This window comes from Aedes aegypti, chromosome 3 (genome assembly GCF_002204515.2).
Source record: "Aedes aegypti strain LVP_AGWG chromosome 3, AaegL5.0 Primary Assembly, whole genome shotgun sequence".
In the NCBI taxonomy this organism is placed as follows: Eukaryota; Metazoa; Arthropoda; class Insecta; order Diptera; family Culicidae; genus Aedes; species Aedes aegypti.
In genome coordinates, this window is record NC_035109.1 from 167,593,086 (window position 1) to 167,612,334 (window position 19,249).

Consider the following 19,249-nt stretch of genomic DNA (forward strand, 5'->3'; position numbering starts at 1 on the left):
CCCTAATGGAGTTCAAGATCTCCTGCCTAAATCCCCCAAATTCGGAACAACTGACCACGATAGGCGGCACTCTTTGCTTCCTCACTTGAATCAAAGAGCCTGGGCTAGAGGCTGCTTCGATTTGGTGTTCGGAAAATTTGTCTAGAGCATCGAACTGATTGCTCATTTCGATACAATTATTCATTTCACCCTTGGAAGAAAGTTCGCATTCCGGGGAAGCGTCCTTTCTTCCATTCTTGCCACGTGTAGTGACAGTTTTAAAACCCACTTTTTTGGAAGGAAGTAGTGAATTCAGAGATTCACCCTTCCTTTTGTTTGTTGTTGATACCATGTTTAATTAATGAACGAAAGAAGACGTGACCTTCGAAAGGTTTTTTCCCAAGACGGTGTCCAAGAAGGATTACCACCGCTAGCTTTCGCCAACGGGTCCAACGAAAAATCGAAGGCACGGGTCCAAACAAGGATCGTAAAGGGATCAATAGTAGAAAAAATAGCACTGAAAAGTACTGTTTTAGTAGCACTGAAAAGTACCGTTTTTAATTTTAGCACTGAAAAGTACTGTTTTTGTAGCACTGAAAAGTACTGTTTTATTGCTTTAGGTAGTTTTTAAGAAAACTTCCAAGAGCAGAGAGAATTCGTGTACGCACAGCACGAAGGTACGATGCGCACTGGCTGAGCTTACTGTTTGTTCGTTGTATTCGACGTTGCATGGAGTGCGTTAAGATTACTTCTGTGCTCAGACGAATGACCAAAACGAGGATGTATTCTGTTTCAAGTTGGATTGGTTGTTGTTTACATATTCTGCATAGGTCGATGAAAGCAAGTCGTTGTAGTCAGTTCCCAGCTGGTGAAGTGCAATTCTAATTGAATCAGTTCGATCCCAGAAGAATCGATTCCGAGTTTTTCATAACTTGCTACGCATAGGACAGAGTTCAGCTGTCCACCAAGGTTTACAATTGACGATGGCTAGAGCAAGTCGACGATGAAACACGCATTAATCGAATACCGTGGTGCATCAATATCCGGACGCAGAAGAGGCACGAAATGTTCTAGCTCAATTTGCACGACCTTATTTTCTCACATGATTAATATGTGATATTTATACAATTAGCTTAGGATTACATCTCCACAAAAACGAAGAAAATTTCATGAAAAATAGCAAAAATAGCATGTAAATCGTTAAAATAATGAAAAAATGCTTGTCCTTAAACCCGGACACGTGAATCAATATGCCGGACACTCATGAAATCCGGACAATGTTATATACATTGACTATATCTATACAAAATTCATTCAAATCAACTAGAAAATGATTTTTTCGGTAATGTAATACATACATTTGCTTTACATTATAATATATTAACAACTTTATGTTTAATTAGACATTTTTTACCTACATTCATTTTTGGGGTTCGATGCTAATCATGTGCTGCAGCACCACAGAAACAATCGTATTTTCAAGCAGTTTTTCAGCGCAAAACAATTGTCTTATCATTGATTACACTACTTTCCCACCTTAACATTTAATTTTTCTCATATGTTCTTCTAAAAGAGTACTTTTCACTGCAAATATATTGTGATACCGGCAAAACTGAAGTTGCGAATTTGTTTTCCTTTTTTAATATTTTTATGGCAAAGCTTACTAGATGGAAAATTATTCTAAAATGATAAAATAAGTTTAAATCTTAAGATACGAGGAAACATTACAAGATTATTGTTAAATGTCATCGATAAATCAATAAATATCAATTGAGTGTCCGGATATTGATCCCGTCCGAATTTTGATTCATCACGGTATGCCATGCAAAATAACATAGAAAGCAGACTGCGTTCCGTCCACAGAAGAACAGCTAAGTTGATGGATTCAATCGATTGAGGAGAGTTATAAACTCTTTTAAGCGAAGCACATCAGTGTCACATGGTGACTCGGTACACCCGTGTGTCAAGTATTAAAATAAACGGTTTGTGATGCTTGTCCATTTTTATCAGGGGCAAAGGTTAGTTGATGAATTCGATGTAGCCAGGGGTGTTCGCGTATGTCTAGTCTAGGATTGTACCATTAGAATTGCTTATAGAGTTCAACTGAATAAGGCCACCAGTAGAAAAAGATTCTGTCAAAACAACATCTTGTTCGGTAGAAGAAGAAATTCGGAAACAAAGAAAACAAATAATTTCAATATTGTAATCAACAGTTTATCAGGATAACTCAGTTGCACTTCCACAGTTATTATCTCAAAAGCTTTCTTGCATTCTAATATTTTGCATGTAAATATCGTGTAGAAGGTACGAAAATATTGTATGCCCAAATTTCCAATTCTAAAAGATCCTCGACCGGTAGGATTCGAATCCTCGACCCTCAGCTTGCTTTTGTTGAATAGATGCGCGTTTACTACTACGGCTATCTGTACTCAGCTCATCTAAAAAAAAAGAAAACAGAGAAAATAGACTTGACCATCGGTTTCAACGAATCGAAGTTCATGTTCACTGAGAGGAATAGATTGAGGCCTACTAGTTTTGGTGTTATGGTAATCTTTGTTTTCTATGAAGAGAAAACGTGTGGTGATTGAAAATAGTAAAGGCGTTGATCCATGATAATGATTCTGATCTAGATGAAAAATCGGATTAGGATTCGAATTCGTATCAAGACTCGTATACTATGAGAATACATGTATTACTAGAAAAAGTTGTAACCTAACGTTTGCATTCACTAAATCACCATTTTACTGGACAGATACTACTTTTTCACAAAAATAATGTCTGATCAAACTTGGCAGAAAACCACCCTCCCAGCTGCGTGGAACGCATAGTAGAAACCTCGGGGCGAGTTGAAAGTGAATAATGGCAGGCCAGCTGGCTGGGAACGGAAAAAAGATCGCTGACATTAGAGAGACGAGTTTCATTTTCATTACGAAAATTGGCCCCGCGTGAAAGGGAAAACTGCCTGACTCTGACGTGATGTGTGGTATTACAAGAGATGAAAACGAAATCAGGTTTTCTATCGGCCACATCTCTACCCCTCTCTCTCTCTCTGGTTCAAACCGGAATGGATTGATTGAATGAATACGATCAGGAGCTCCTTCTCACTTTTTTGCAGCTACCTTCCGATGCCTACCAACAGGCTATCGAATCGATACGCTGCAGCTGAGTTCGGTCTGGTCCCAGCATCGTGGTCATGTGCCCCTCATTAGACTCCACTTTCCTCCGTTTGACGTACGCTAGATGCTATTAACCATCCCATACCAGAAGTCTACGACCAAAGATTAACGGTTTAAAGTTTAAAATGCAGGAGAGAAAAGTTCGTCACTGCGAAAAAGGTAGACAACTCTCCGCAGCAGTCCAGACGATCGAAGACGCTTTACGTGACACACATTCGGCCCCGTAAAGAGACAAAAAATCGGTCAAATTCATGCTTGCGTTGGAAATCACATGGTTGGTAGCAACCGCAGCACCAGAGCGCGTCATAAATAGCCCGAAAAAATCTCAAGCTCACCGCAGTCAGTCCCGTCCTCTGTCTGGATTGGACTGGTCTGGCAACTCAAAATGAAAGCGAGAGGGATTCGTCTGGGACCCGCAGTGGGCCTTTGGCGAAAGATAGCAGCTCGGCATTAGAAACCCGAACAGTGATGGGAACGTCGATGAATGAAAAATATAACTTGGAATTAACATATATTTTTGAGTAGTTTTTCCGTGCATGAAGTTAAAAGTAACAACAATTTGACTAAATATCATCCAATCTGCTAAACATTTTGAAACAGGTCATTTTGAACAGAATGATGGTCCACGTCTACAAAAATTCAATATTTGCCAATGAACAGTTCGGATTCCGACATGGATATTTGATCACTTATCAACTTTTACGTGTAACAAATTTTATTTGTTTTACAAATCTAAAGGCTATTCAAACTGATCCTGCTCTTCTAAATATAGAAAACATTCGACAGTGTTTGGCATGAAGGTTTGATTTTAATAATAAAAAAAACTTTAACCCTCTAATACCCAAATTTTTGTTTTCGATTTAAGTATTATTTTTCGTTATTTAAAATCGTTCTAAACATGTTTTGGGCATTTATTTATTTTTATTCGCAAATTTTTAAATTTTGGTTTTTGATTTTTATAATTTTTATTTTTGAACATCCCTAGCTTTTTTCATTTTTTCTTGAAGCCTTTTCTAGTTGTTGATTTTTAGCAATAATAAAAATTTTAATTGTTACAGTATTTTGAAAAATATAAAATTTTTATTTTTTTTTCGGAGCGTATTTTATTTTCCGTGTAACTAACGGAAAAACAGGTTTGAAATGATTTTAATACCACCAGGGTCTTCGTTTGTGATAGGTTAATCGTAGAAAAATATAAAAGGTACGATTTTTTATATTACACGTTAAATGAAGCCCAGGCATTTGTAGGTTATATAAGAAAGCAATTTTTCAAACAATTTCTAAAAATACAAAAAAGTTTCAAAAGTCATAAAAAACTTTTCTTATATGCGTGTTATGAGTCAAGGTATAAGCCACAAATAAAATCATTTTGATTTCCGAGCTACGAAAAAATACACAAAATTCCAAAGTGTACCCCGTCTAAAGGCGGGGTTGGGTATTAGAGGGTTAATTTTCAAGCATATATTACCGAGAAGCTAAACATTACATATACTTTGCAATTGGATTAAATGGACAAATTGATGTGAAGTTTTGCGAAACAAGTTACACGTCTTCTCAGTGAAAATCGAACTCACGGCTCCCTGATCTCTAGTTAGGGCGCGTTACCCCTACGCCATGAGAGGACTCATGGACGCAGAAGTTAACGTTACCCCTAACTCAGGTTAACTTCTGCGTCCATGAGTCCTCTCATGGCGTAGGGGTAGCGCGCCCTAACTAGAGATCAGGGAGTCGTGAGTACGATTCTCACTGAGAAGACGTGTAACTTTTTCGCAAAACTTCACATCAATTTGTCCATTTAATCCAATTGCAAAGTATATGTAATGTTTAGTTTTTCGGTAGTTGTTAAACTTCCACTCGGCTGGTTAGCCGTAAACTACGATTCATAATTAAAAACAAGCATATATTGTTGAAATAATTCATCAAGGCAGCATTTCAAGACCAATATTATACAATATTTTTACATCTAACTTACCTGAGTTACCTCAGAGATGTCAAAAATCTTTATTGGGGATGACACAGACCTCTTTGTCAATGAACGAAGCCTGCGTATCAATATAATACTGAGGCTCCCTCCCTGGTATAGTACTAATAAACAGGGATTGAAGATTTAGACGATTTGAAAAAGTTTGTTTTTTGTTTAAGAAAAAGAAAAAGAAAGATATATCATAAGGTTCACATACCGATTCCAGTCCTATTTTATTCTCATACCGTATTCGGGTTCCAGCAAGCCCATATTCAGTAGTTCAAAATAGTGTGCCTAGGCTGGCCGATCATGCCGTGGCACGGTGGCCCAATGTAGGAAGTAAATCTACGCGACCGATCGAGCCCCCAGACAGCTGAGATTGAATTACCACATTTATAATTCCCGTAAATGTAGCCTATTTACATAGTGTTTTCCTGACCCGATCTCTCTTCCTCTGCTTCTTGGGCTGCTGTCGAGGCACATCGAGGCTCCGAGCTGCGAGCCTTTAAAGCACTGCCGGGTGCTTGGGCTCCCCAGCTAATGATCCGGACACTTACGAAAACGGCCCCAGCTTGGGTTGCGTCTGCGGCGAAGAAAACCAAAACCAGTTTTTGGATTCGCTCTTATTTCCCTGAATTCTGTTTATGGCGATTTTTTGTGTGCGAAGTTTGTTAGAGTTTCAATACGTTTGATATCATTGGGACTGATTTAATGAGTGGGCAGGTAGATTCATTATATCAATTTACTTAAAGCTACGCATTTGTTTCAGAAAAGTGACCGCATTATAGCACTTTTACAGACCGTTATATAATTCCCTTTTCAATAGATTATTAAGTATTTGCGTATTAAGTATTTTAGAGTCTTATTTAATGTATTCATTTTTTTAAATTGATAAATTGCTTTCAAAGCCATTAACTACAGAAACTGTTTATTCGACCAAATTTACATCGTGAGTTTACACACTAACTTATAGCATAGCATAGCATTAACGACTTACAAATCGTGGGTGGCTGTACAATGCTCAACTCTATTGGTTTTGAGAAATCTATATGTAGGGTAAGTGTACCAGTTATGGACATAGTGGTTCCCTATTTCGCCATACGTGGTAACTTTAATGTCTTCAAATTTTGAAAATTTTTGTGTGTTGCAGCAGTTAGATTTAAGATAAATCTTGATGTTAAAGCATTCAAAAAGATTTAAAATGTGAAAGTTATCAAAATTTCATATATGGCCAAATAGGGAACCACTATGGCCATAACTGGTACACTTTCCCTAGTGTCGTAAAAATCGTTTGGGATGAACGTCTTTTTCTACATAATAGAAATACACAAAACAAGCATCATATTGTACACCTGGCCACGTCCTCATAATCACTAGGGGAACGGAAGGAATGTTAGTTCAACGTCTAGTTAAGAATATGGGTGCAGGTCGTTAGGCCGAATGCCATTAGGCCGAAAGGGTCGTTAGGCCGAAATAACATTTGATAATTAATCACTTTGTCAAATAGCTAACACATTCAACAGTAGGGGTATTCACTAAAAGTCGCGTAATCTATAATTCTGCGTAGCTTCAGCGATGAAATTTTTCAAATGAAATATTCCTCATTTGATTCGGTGGAATGTCAAATACGAAAATTGCCCACAGTTTTAGCCACTGCATCGCGCTGTGAACGTCAACAATTTGTTCCAAAGTCTGTTTTTCAGCTCGGAATCCTGATAATTTTTTAAGGGTTCTGAGGCTGAATTTGATAATATTATGTCATACGTATTGTTAATACTGTTAATCATTCAACTGAGGCAAATGGTTGGCGCATAAGAATTTTACTAAAAGAAAGCCATGTTTGATGTTTAAAGATTTCATATAAGACTGCTTTCATCTGCATCTGCAGCCGATTCCGAATCATGTGATGGGAATATTAACTTTAGGTTCATTCCTAAAATGGTTTCAAATTATTGAAGTCAGTTGATTGTTTATCTTCACCCAACTGTGTAAAGTAGGAAGGCCAAACTATGCCCTGGAGATGAACCAGCCTTGGGCTAAAAGTCTAGGTCATTATGGTTATATTGAAAAAAAACTTTGAACAAATTCCACCTTTCCGATGTCGCTGAACCTATCGTTAACTAACTCCGGCATTCAGGGCATCGTTAATTAACTCGAGGTATTCAGTTCTGCCACCAGGACACATAGTTCCAGGTCGAAATAAATTCCTCATTGGAAGTTGAATTTGCAACCGTTTTGCAGCACAAAGTTCTGGTTCCTAGTGCAAACTTGTCTTGCATCTTGGTTTTTCCGTATCCGTTCTAAGAAAACAAACGATTGACATTTGTCAGATTACCAAAGCGTTCTTGGATTGATAAGCCGGTGAATTTAACAGTGTGAACTGTTTCATTTACAGTTTTTCGCAATATCATGAAACATTTAGTTAATCATTTAAGCATGACTTACTCAGTGTTTTACGCTGTTAAGTGAATACCCCTAGTGTTTTTTCCTTCTTTTAATAAAAGGCTGTTCTTTCTAGTTATATTCCACAGCGGCTATTATGGGCTTCTCGATAATGCAAATTATCGTGATCTACTAACTTTCATTCCATACAACCTGAAAATTCATTCTATCATTCTTCTAGGCAATACAAATTATCCTGACCTATCCATGTTAGTGACCCACTCAATCTTACGGTTCATTAGAACTATCGGCCATTTTCGGCCTAATGACCCTTTTGGCCTAACGACTCATTCAGCCTAACGGCATTCGGCCTAATGGAATTCGGCCTTATGGGATATAACCTTTATAATAACATTTTAGTATCTTCGAATTCATAAAAGTCATGCAAAAAACTATAAATGAACTGAGAAAAGTATCAAAATGGATTGATGATTTAGATATATTGTCACTTACTTCCAACGAATCTACCAGAACATGTTCATGAATGTTTCCCAAATAACTCTTCCTAAGTCTAATATGGTCATGCATAACCCAGAAGGTTTTTTAGATTTCTGATTTTTTTTTCTGCATGTGTATTTGTATAAAATACACGAGAATTTCAGTGCAAACATTCCTATGGTATATAAGGAATTGTCTGCGAGAATAACAGAAAATTTTCTTTAATTAAATAAGGAATTTATAGGAAAATCCATAAAGAAAGAGTAGGAATATATTGGGAAGGGTTCTCAAAAATTTCTGAAGAAAGTACTACATATGATTTGGATAAGAATTATCAAAGTGAATTATGAGTATTCACTAATAAGTATTTCACTTGGCAGATAGTCGGAAAAGTTTTAATAACATTGTTGCTGTAATTTCTCTTCATTGGATACTTTTTTTATATATCCTCAAAATTTTTAAACAAATTAAAAGAACTTCATTTCAATTCAATTCTCGCATCTTTACTCTTCCACAATACAGTTGTTGTGGAAGCGATGTAGGTATGATAGGCAAACAGTTTCAACACAAAACAAATCGCACTCGGATGGATGGATGTGGGTTATAAACAAAAGCCCTGCGTGCGGTCTGTGGGGATTTGGATTCAAAATTTGTAACCAACTGAGTTATTGGATCACCAAGTGGCTCGGTAGCTTAGTTGGTAAAGCGCTCATCTTGCATACAAGAGTTCTGGGTTCAAATCCCAGCCGAGCACGTGTTTTTATTTTTTCATAATTTCACCCACGCGTAATGAGTTATTGAATTCATTGTTTTTATACTATCAAATGCATGTATTACGTGGAAAATGTCAACAAATATTCTTACTTAGCAATGGTATTTTTTAATGGTTTTGAAATTAACAGTTTTGAAGGAAACCTGGTGGAAAAGTAATTCTACACAGTATTCCAGGCGGGGTTTCGAGTATTTCTAAAAGCACTTCAATAAATAAGGAAAAAATCTGACAGAACGTCTAATTGCATCCAGCTGAAAACGAAAGTCTTGGTTGAACTTTTTGTTATCTTCATCATAGTACTTTTAGAAGAGTGCCGGAAAACACAATATGGAAATACTTCAAAAATGGGTGTAGATAGAACATGATTTCTGTAGAAAACCCATCTGTAATGAATAAGGTCGAAACTTTCGAGATAAATAACTTGAAAAATCAAAGAGTCACTTTGAAAGATGTTATGTTACATCATAGTATACTTGAAATAACACCTTCAATAATGCCTCTATAGATTTTTCAATGTTTTTTTCATGGACTAAAGGAAGAGCACAATTTGTCGAACTATCACTTTCGACCCATTCATACGATTTTGGCCTATTTTGTATGGAAATCCAAAAATTGGTTGAACTGCGCCCAAAACTCTCCGTCGTCCACAAAGTACGGTACCGACGGCCGCCCCGGTATGACCTAGAGCGGCTGAGCAACCGGGTACGCGCAGCACCTCGACTCTTTCGGGAGAAAAAACGCCGCCTGGAGTGCGAGAAGATGGAACAGCTGTGCAGACTGCCAGTCTAAAAAACACGTAAGTTCTATCAGAAGCTCAACACATCCCGCAACGGCTTCGTGCTACGAGCCGAGATGTGCAGGGAAAAGAATGGGAGCATCTAGACGGACGAGCTGATCGAAAGGTGGAAGCAGCACTTCGACAAACACCTGAATGGTACTGAGAGCACAGGCTGATGGGCTTTTAAGGCAGAGGAAGAGAATTATTTTAGGGAGTGCGTGATCCATTCAGTGAATTTAGAGAACATCATTTAAAAAGCATTTAATAAGTTGATATGTGCTGTTTATATGACATGCGGCAGTTCTACGAATCCGTCAATGGTGTGCGGAGAAAAACAGCGCCGTCTCCCGCCATGTGCAACGACCGTGAAGGAAACTTGCTGGCGGACAAAACAATGGTGGCTGCCAAATGGAAAGAGTACTTCGAGTCAATGTTGAACGGAGATTACGGAAGTAGATCTGGTAGCAGAATCCAAATCGATGACATGTTGTGGAACTTCTAACACTAGATGGGCTGAAGAACAACAAGGCTACTGGGAAGGACGAGCTCCCGGCCGAACTTCTCAAACACGGAAGTGAGCAGCTGAACGAACTCCTTCACCGTATCATTTCGAGGATAAGGGAGGAAGAACAAATGCCTACTAGTTGGTTGGAAGGTCTCATTTGCCCTTTGTACAAGAAAGGGCATCGTTTGGAGTGCGCCAATTACCGAGAGACAACGCTCCTTGATTCGGCGTACAAAATCATGTCAGGAATACTGTTCAACAGATTTAGACCGTATGAGGAGTCCTTTGTCGGCCGGTTTTCAAGAGGGCCAACGACGGATCAAATATTTACCCCGCGTCAAGTCATAGATAGGTTCCGAGAGACTTGCAGACTCATCATCTGTTTGTAGATTTCAAAGCAGCGTACGATTCAGTAAAGAGAAACGGGTTGTGGCAAATTATGTCCGAACCTGGCTTTCCGGCAAAACTAGTTAGACTGATTCGTGCAACCCTTGATGGATTGAAATCAAGTGTGTGGGTGGTGGACGAGATTTCGGCATTGTTCGTAACCTTAGATGGATTGGAACAGGGTGACGCTCTTTCTAACTTGCTATTTAACATAGCACTAGAAGGTGCTATCAGGAGAGCTGGTGTGCAGAGAAACGGTACCATTATCACACGTTCTCATATGCTTTTTGGCTTTGATGACGATATCCCGAAGTCCCGTAACCTGCAAACGAAAATAAAACTCGCGTTATACAAGACACTACACACTTAGATTAAATTACTGGGGTCGGTAAAATTTTACTGGGTTTTGGAACTACCGAAAAAGTCAGTAAAATGAAAACTGTCGCCACGCCTAATTGAAAAGCAAATTTCACCATGTTTTATTTTTTATCGATATATGATATAAAAAGAAAGCTCTCTGCAAAATTTCAGTAAAAAATCTCTGTTTTTCGATTTCTGACATTTTTTTTAGTTTGTCGACTTTTTCGGTAGTTCCAAAACCCAGTTATTTTTACCGAACAGATTGAGTGTGTATATGAACATGAATCAAGGAATCAACAGGGGGGGGGGGGGCTCCAGAATCATCCAGTCCTTTTTTTGAATAGCACTCACGATGTTTTGAGGAAAAGTCTAAAACCTATTCAAAATCAATGAAACAGTCATTTCTGACATCTTGAAAAGTTCAAAAATGAATTGAAAAATCTCAATAAATATGGTATAAAATTTCTTAGAAAATTTCTCAAATTTGTGCGGTTAAAACAAAAAAAAACTCTGGAAAATACTAAGGTGAATCATTGGTAAATTTTTCGGAAGAATGTAAGGGAAACAATAAAACAAAGAAATCCCTGAACAAATTATTCGGGAAATCTTTGAATATTTTCGCGGAAGAGTTTTTGAAGGAATATTGAACGTATTCCGCTAGAAACTTTGAAGGAATGTTATAATTCTTTTAACATTTTTAGATTGGTTTAAAAAAAAAAAATAAAAAAAAAAATTCGAGTGGGCGGCGAGACGTTGCTTCTTGATTTTAGAGGAATCTAAAAATAAATTTCTGTGAAAAAAATACTGATAGATCTGCGGAGAACTTCTCTGAGAAATCATAAATAACATTCTCCCAATTGGATTCTTTATAATTGCTCATGAAATTCTTGTGGAATATTACGGGGAACCCTTATAGCAACACCAGGAAGAGTCAATCATTTTTTTGCAGGATATCTGGATAAGGAAAGGAGTTCTTGGAGAAAGCACTAAAAAGTACGAAAATAATTCATGAAGAAATGCCCGTAAGAATTCTCAGAGGAATCTCTTCAAAGCACATCGTTAAATACCTGAAAAGTTCGTGGAAGAATCACAAATGACATACCTTGTGAGTTTTTTTGCATGAAATCATGAAGGATTTTCGACTGAATTACAAAAAGAATGAATCTTTTCCGTAGCACAAAATTGAAATTTATAAATATCACAATAACAATTAAATAAAATCAAAACAAATCTGCTAAAACTATGAAATGTGTGAAAATCGGGAAAATCCTAGCTACGACAGTGGATATACATAATCCATACTTAATGTTTGTAGGGTAAGTTGTTGTAAAGCAAAGCTCGTAGTTCAAATTTTTTCTACAGACAAGTTTGAAATTAATCTTTATCTGTTGTTTAGAACAAAACTTTAATTATAAAGTTATGACGTAATACTTTTCTGATTTCAAAAGGGATAAAAATTGCTTATGATTTCTTTAAACTGAATACATTCCAACCAAAACTCTTTCAGTACTCACAAATATAATCAATATATTGAACAACAACCATGAATGTTATATTTGGAGTTATTGGATTTTATAGCAAAAATAATTAAAAACTGGAAAAAAAAAATCCTGAACCGACCGTGAATCGAACCCAGACAGCTTCAGCGTGGCTTTACTTTGTAGCCTCTAACCACTCGGCTAAGGAAGGCCCCGAAACTCAAAATATCATTTTAAAGTTTTTTAGTAACTTGATGTGATAACAGTTTCCTGTATACATATTGAAATTGAGCCACTGTATATCAAAATCTGCAGATACTGAAGATCGCTATATTCAAATCAACCCCAAATCAAGTGGTACACGATCTATGTTGCATTCAGCTGCGCGGCACGCGCATAGCCTTATCAATTGAAGACTACCCAACTACCGAAAAAAAAAATACATCATCTAACGTGTCGCCGCCACCGTGGTGCTGATAACAAACATACGAACGAAGGTCTTCCCTGTTGCGAGAAAGTCACCGCAAGATAATAGCACGAAGACGAAACTGAAGGCCAGTCATTCGGTTGAAGACGACCACCGGCTAAACAATAGGCGAAATCGCGACAGATTTTTTTTCTGTTATTTTCGGGTCCTCCTTATCAGGTGATATTGCGCGCGTTCGTCGCCGGATTAAAACAAGCATAGAGATAAAAACCTCCCATTCGGTTGCCGCGCACTCGTAGGTCTTCCCGTTCATGGCCAGTTCAATTCTAAACGAGTTGAAGTTTCGTTGGTGATTAGTGATAAGGTTCGGGTCAACCCGTGCCTAACCAATTCTTCGATTGGCTTCAAAGCCGTTGTCTAGGAAGAGCATCTCTCTACATTGGGATCGCCATGGGTAAGTAACAAAGTTTCATTGATGCGCGAAAATGCTTCCCTAGTCAGTCAATCAATAGTCCGTTATCGGGTGCTTCTCGCGTTCGAGTGCTGTCGGGGCTCTCTTCATGCGTCCATGGTATAGAAGCGACTAAGGGTATGCGATATTTCGAATATCGATCGAAACGAGATATCGTGGAATTACATGGAACTTATATTTCATCACAGCTCAACGATGAATTAGTTTATGTATTGATTACTGTCTTATACGTTTTGCGACGTTATTGTAATAACGTATTTGTTTGTTTAATCTGAATTATTTACTGTTGTTGGATGGATAAACAGGACGTTTTAGAAAACTATTTGTTTGTGATTTGATGCTATACAAATATCTCGATGGTTATTTAAATGATTTTTTTTGCATATTGACTGAAATATTTGGCTTTAGTGAATTTATTTTTTTTAAAAGCTTTCAAAATGTCATTTTTTCTATGTAATGAACTGCTGATCTTCATCTGGTGGAAAGCATTTGGAGATAGTGCTAGGGATATTTTTTTATTTCTGGGTCTGAAGGTTACTAACGTGGATAAGATTTAAAAATGCAGAAATTAGACTTCAAACGGTAGGAAAAATTTGCTCTTAGGAAAACTTTCAATTTGAATTTTAAGTATTGAAAACAGGATACGTTTCTCCACTTATGATCAATTGACTTAGCGTAACTTCCAGCTTAATAACATTGCTTAGGCAAATACATAGCTTTGCTGACAGTGTTGATGACTTCGGGTGAATAACAAAGTTTGTGGTGGAAGATTTAAACGGTTAGGGATCATTCAAATATTACGTAACGCAAAATTTGGCAAATTTAAAAGTCCCTCCCTCCCCCACGTAACAGCTTTTGTATGGAAAATTTTAAATTTTTGTATGGACCGTAACACTATGTTAGACCCCCTCCCTCCCCCTGTTGCGTTACGTAATATTTGAACGATCCCTTATGCTAAGCGCACTGAAAAATAGTTTGATGGAAAATAACTAAATAAGAAAACTGTGCTTGTTCTGTATATCGAGTGAGCTTAGATCAGTTGACTGAGGTGGCAAAAGTCGGCTTTGGCTTGTTACTCTCGAGATCAAAAGCTTTACTTCCCTTCCGAAGGAAGTTGTCGCTATAACCTTACGATCGTAAGCGGCTTACTAGGGGATGGATCCTCAGCCTGAGGGGTATGTGTTCCAGTACTAGTATTTATTCCAATTATTCAATCACTGTGCATTTGCCACAAACTGCTACTCTCAACGAAAAACTAAAACTCTGTTTCCATGCTATTTGGAATCAACCAAATGTCCTTTTGATGAAATGTCGGTCGACCAAGTGTCATATGCTTACTATTGGAATCAAACGTTTTCGACCAAATGTCCATTCGACGAAATGTCCACTTAACCAAACGTACTTAACGTTATTCGACTAAATCTTATTCTACCAAATGTCATAGATGTTTGTATAGATATATTTCCCTTGTACCGAAGAATAAGTTGGCTTTATTGAGCAATGAATAACGAATTTAACTTACCTTAAATCTAATCACAATATATTTTAAGATTCGTATAGTAGGACAAGCGTAGGAACACCAAGGAAAAAGTCGAACGGTTTATTTGCCAAATTATTGTAATTATTATTTGCTGCTTATTTATGCTTGACGATATAAATAAAAAAAACAGTTGCTACAATCAAGCGTACAAGCGTATCCAAGAAATTATCAAGAGATTTCGCGAGCTTCTAGTTAGAGCTTTCAAAGGTGCCTTTTACCGAATTTCGGAGAGTTTCTCAACGGTTACCAAAATACCCCTGAAAGATTCCTGGGTTTTCAAATGGAATTATCAAGTTTTCCGTAAATTCCAAAAGACATCACAGTAATTCCCTTTTGAGTTTTTAAGGCGTTTTCAGATGTCCTCAGGAGATCCTAGAAGTTTCCAGCGGTTTAAAGTGACTATCACCAAATTTTCTGTGCATCGAAAGGAGTTATACAAGGTTTCTACAACTTGATTTGAAATTCTTTGTGGAGGAGTCTGGGTAGTCTTCAGGAATCCATGATAACATTCTTAGAATCTCTTGGGTAACCTTGGGCACCTGTAATTTTTTTTTTTTTTTTTTGAGTTCTTTAGAACGCTTTGGAAACCCTCAGTTATTTTTCGAGTGTCCTTTTGGTTTATGTGGGAATAATATCAATTAAATTTTGGAAGCATAAGGAGAAGTCTTCATTTTTTTGAAGCATGTAAAAAATCAAGTTCAAGTTCAAAAATCAAATATCAAGTTTTGTTGGCAAAGAAATGTTAACATCAAAATTACTATCGATGTGTGTTTCATATGTATTCCAGTCGACTCGTAAATAATTGAAAGTGGAGTTGATAGGTTTAAGAATCGCTTCATGGTATATTTGAAATGTAACAGAGAGATGATCAGAATAAAAATCAGCATGACTAACCAGTTGGCTTCAAAGGTGGCTAGAATCGGTTAAGACCAAATCAATCGTAGAAGGATTCATAGAAGAGGAAAAACAAGTGGGGGTATCAAAGTATTGAATTGAGAAATATCCTGAAGAACAATTGTCGAATAAAATTCTGTCGTTGGAATTATTCCATGAGCATTGTTTGGCATTAAAGTCACCAATGACAAAAAATGTTGACTTATTGAGAGTCAATTTCAGCAAGTCATTTTATAGCAAATTAACTTGCTTTTCAGTGCATTGTAGAGGCAAATAGACAGTAATGAAAGAATATACTTTCAGCTTTCAGCTTTCAGCTTACCAAGCTGTGTTTCAACAGAAACACCCAAAGGTTAACAAACTTTGGTTTCAAATGACGAAAAAAGTTGATGTTTTATAGCCTATAAATGGAGTATACCCCATTAGGCATAAAGACGTTAGGCATAAGGACGTTAGGCATAAGGATGTTAGGCATAATGGACGTTAGGCATAAAGACATTAGGCATAATGGATGTTAGGCATAATATACGTCAGGCATAATGGACGTTTGGCATAAAATAACTTGCGCGTGTGTCATTTGAAACTCGTCTTATAATTAGGGTTACATATTTCTCAGGAGCACATAAATGTACTGACGAGCCTCCAACAAAACCGTCTCTCAGCTCATCGTAATCCTAGTGTGCTGCGCTTGCTGGAGGCTCACGAAAATTCTAAAAGCGCGCGCTAGGTGATGTGCTCCCGGGGAGACTCGTCTCATGCTGTTCGGCGCTACGGCTCACCATCGGTATCCAAGTTGTGAAACAATTGCTTAGTAACGATGAGCCTCTACAACTATTTTCGCTACATTATACAGGTGTCTAGATGGTCTACATGATATGGATGAAGACTCGCGATCCAAGAGTTACAATTTCAAACCCCATTGAAAACTTTTGTAATCACATCAATTATTGCGCTGAATTTTAAACAGCACATGTGACGGAGCGCATGAGACCGCAGTGAGACACATTTCAAGAAAAATGAGGCGCACCAAAAAAGGTCTCACAATGTACAGCGCTCCCGTGCGCTCGCAAGCAATGAGGCTCCTGCACCTAAGGCTACACCACGTGCACAGTAACTCTACTTATAATGAAACATTTTCGGGCCCATTTACAAATTCAATTACGCTGATGGGGGTGGGTATCTGTCCTTAAGGTGTGACAGCTCATAAAAATGTGCGATGTTTATACAAAAAGCGTTACGAAAGAGTGGATTGATTGGCTGGTATTAAATGACTTTTTTCGGTGCTATGAAATGTGACCATGAACCGAATGACAGATATGGAGGAACATTGGTTGTCATTTCAATTCTAAAATCCAGCTCAATCCATTTTTGTAAGTATCAATTTAAATATGCGATGTGCAATCAAAGTGTTATTTGTTTCTAAAGATGTTTATTTTAATGAGTATATGAAATTTTTTGTTATATTTCTCTTACATAATTGAATTAATTCTAAAGAAGGGAAATCTTCCATATAAATATTAATACTTATAGTGCAAATGAGTACCTTGAAGACAATAATCGAGAGGCAAGTCAAGAATGTATGTTATAATAGGTGACATAATCTTCAGCAATAATTTTCTGGTAGTATGACAACTATCTTCTTAGCGTTACATTGCTACTTCGAGTCTGCTCATCATTAGTGAGAACGGTTCCTTTGCTACTTATGTAAACAATTTTCGATGATTTTCAATCAATTTCCTCGAAATTCGTCAAGTTTGAAAAGTAAAACTTGATTAAATATTTATTTTAATTACTAAAGTCAAATTCAACATAACACAATATCCAGCATAAAACATGGCGTGCATTTAGGAGCAAAGTGATATTTCCAATGTTATTGCATAGAGCTCCTACTAACTTATTTGATTACCCAGTGTTACTCATAATCAATCAACAGCATGTCGAAACGAAAATTTCGGATGGAAATATTTACATCTAAAATTCCAAAAACTATTAGAAAAATAAAAATACAAATAACAACATATATTGGAAGAAGGTGCTTTCTCAAACAGTCTTTTCCTCCAACCATTTAATTAACCGTATAAGTATAAAGAAAAGCCTATGATTCAAAGAAGGGAAAATGTATGGTGGAAATATTTAAAGCAATAATGACATTATTGTCTCAAAAGAACAGCTTATTTATAGAAGAAGGGAAATTTTCTGATTAAGACATTAGCAGCACTAACTCCAATAATTTTGTTGACATCAAAACTATAAAGAACAGCCTTCAATTTAAAGAAGGGATAATCTCTTATGGAAAATTTGCCAGTTATATGTGTAGAACCAAACCCAAAAATGAGCAACTGATCATGTACAGCGTCGTTCTTATTCTTGGCTTTCTCATTTGTGCACGATACATTATGCTTTATGGCCAAGAAAGTGAAGAAAACGAAAAGATCCTGGATCGACTAGGACCTTCAGCATGGCTTTACTCTATGGTTAGAACTCACGCCACTCACGCTGAGGACCTGGGATCAAATCCCATCCCCGAGATAGTCACTTATGACGTGAAAGTCATAGTTTCGACTTCCTTCGGAAGGGAAGTAAATCCGTTGGTCCCGAGATGAACCAGCCCAGGGCTTAAAATCTCGTTTATAAAGATAGGAAAAAAAAATATCAAAAAAGTCAATACATTTTTCCAGTAAACGATTTATATGTTCATTTTGAAAATTATGCCTATCGTCCATTAGCCTAATGTCCATTATGCCAAACATCTATTATGCCAAACGTCCATTATGCCTATCGTATTTATGCCTATCGTACTTATGCCTAACGTCTTTATGCCTAACGTATTTATGCCTAACGTCGTGCACCCCTATAAATGATGATTGCAACTCCGCCACATGCCCCATCAAGCCGATCATTTTGATAAACAAAAAAGTTAGGATCTCTTTTGAGTTTGGATCCAAGTTTCAGTAATAACTGCTATAAATATGTTATTGACTGTTACAAAATTAAACAGCTCGTCCACTTTACCATTCAAAAAAAAAAGCATTCCAATTTAAAATATTAAAAAAAAAAGAATTTGGATTAATTAGAGAAACGTAATCCGATAACAATTTTATTAGTAAATTTTACACCAATTTGGACTGCTTCAGCAATTGTGGTGGTTTTGAACATTGCATCAATCATTTGATTCAATTGTTTAGTTAAAAAATCAATGTCAGAGGCAGACATTTTATTAGAAGCAGGTGCATTTTCTGATGATTTTTTTGTTAAGATTATCCGTTAATGAAGAGACGGAATAGGAGTTGCCTGCAGCAGCAGGGGTTTTTCCATATGATTTTAAACAATTAGAATGGTTATCCATTGGAAGACATTTTTAAGGGGAGGAGTTGATACTGCCTGCTACAATATCGGCATACGAGTTTCCTTGGGTAGATCCATTCGAAATTAAAATATTCAAACGAGAAAATTTAGCTTGGGAATGAGCATGATAGGTATGGTTCTTAAGCAAGCGATCGTTAACTGAAAAATGAGATAATTTGCCTGCGGAATTCCGGAAATGAAAAACGTTACCGTTCATCTGCCTGGTACGAGCCTCGACGACTCGCTTACGCGAAGGGTAATGCCAGAAGTTAGACTTATGGTTGCCCCCACAA

The 19,249-nt window shown here is 37.1% G+C and overlaps 1 protein-coding gene and 1 non-coding gene across 3 annotated transcripts in view; both read left to right on the forward strand.

The window, feature by feature from the left end:
- The window catches only part of LOC110677901 (ecdysone 20-monooxygenase), a 119,802-nt gene that overhangs the window by 71,105 nt on the left and 29,448 nt on the right, over positions 1-19,249 (forward strand). Inside the window, exon 1 of one of the 2 annotated variants that reach the window (XM_021849812.1) lies at positions 12,830-13,159. The exons of the other annotated variant lie outside the window; for it this stretch is intronic. Coding sequence (XP_021705504.1) covers positions 13,156-13,159 — 4 coding nt within the window. The 5' untranslated portion in view covers positions 12,830-13,155. Of the gene's footprint in view, positions 1-12,829; positions 13,160-19,249 lie in introns of those variants that run through there. 2 annotated transcript variants of the gene reach the window in all.
- Positions 8,681-8,752, forward strand: Trnaa-ugc. Its single transcript has one exon. It is a non-coding gene; the product is annotated as a tRNA-Ala (tRNA).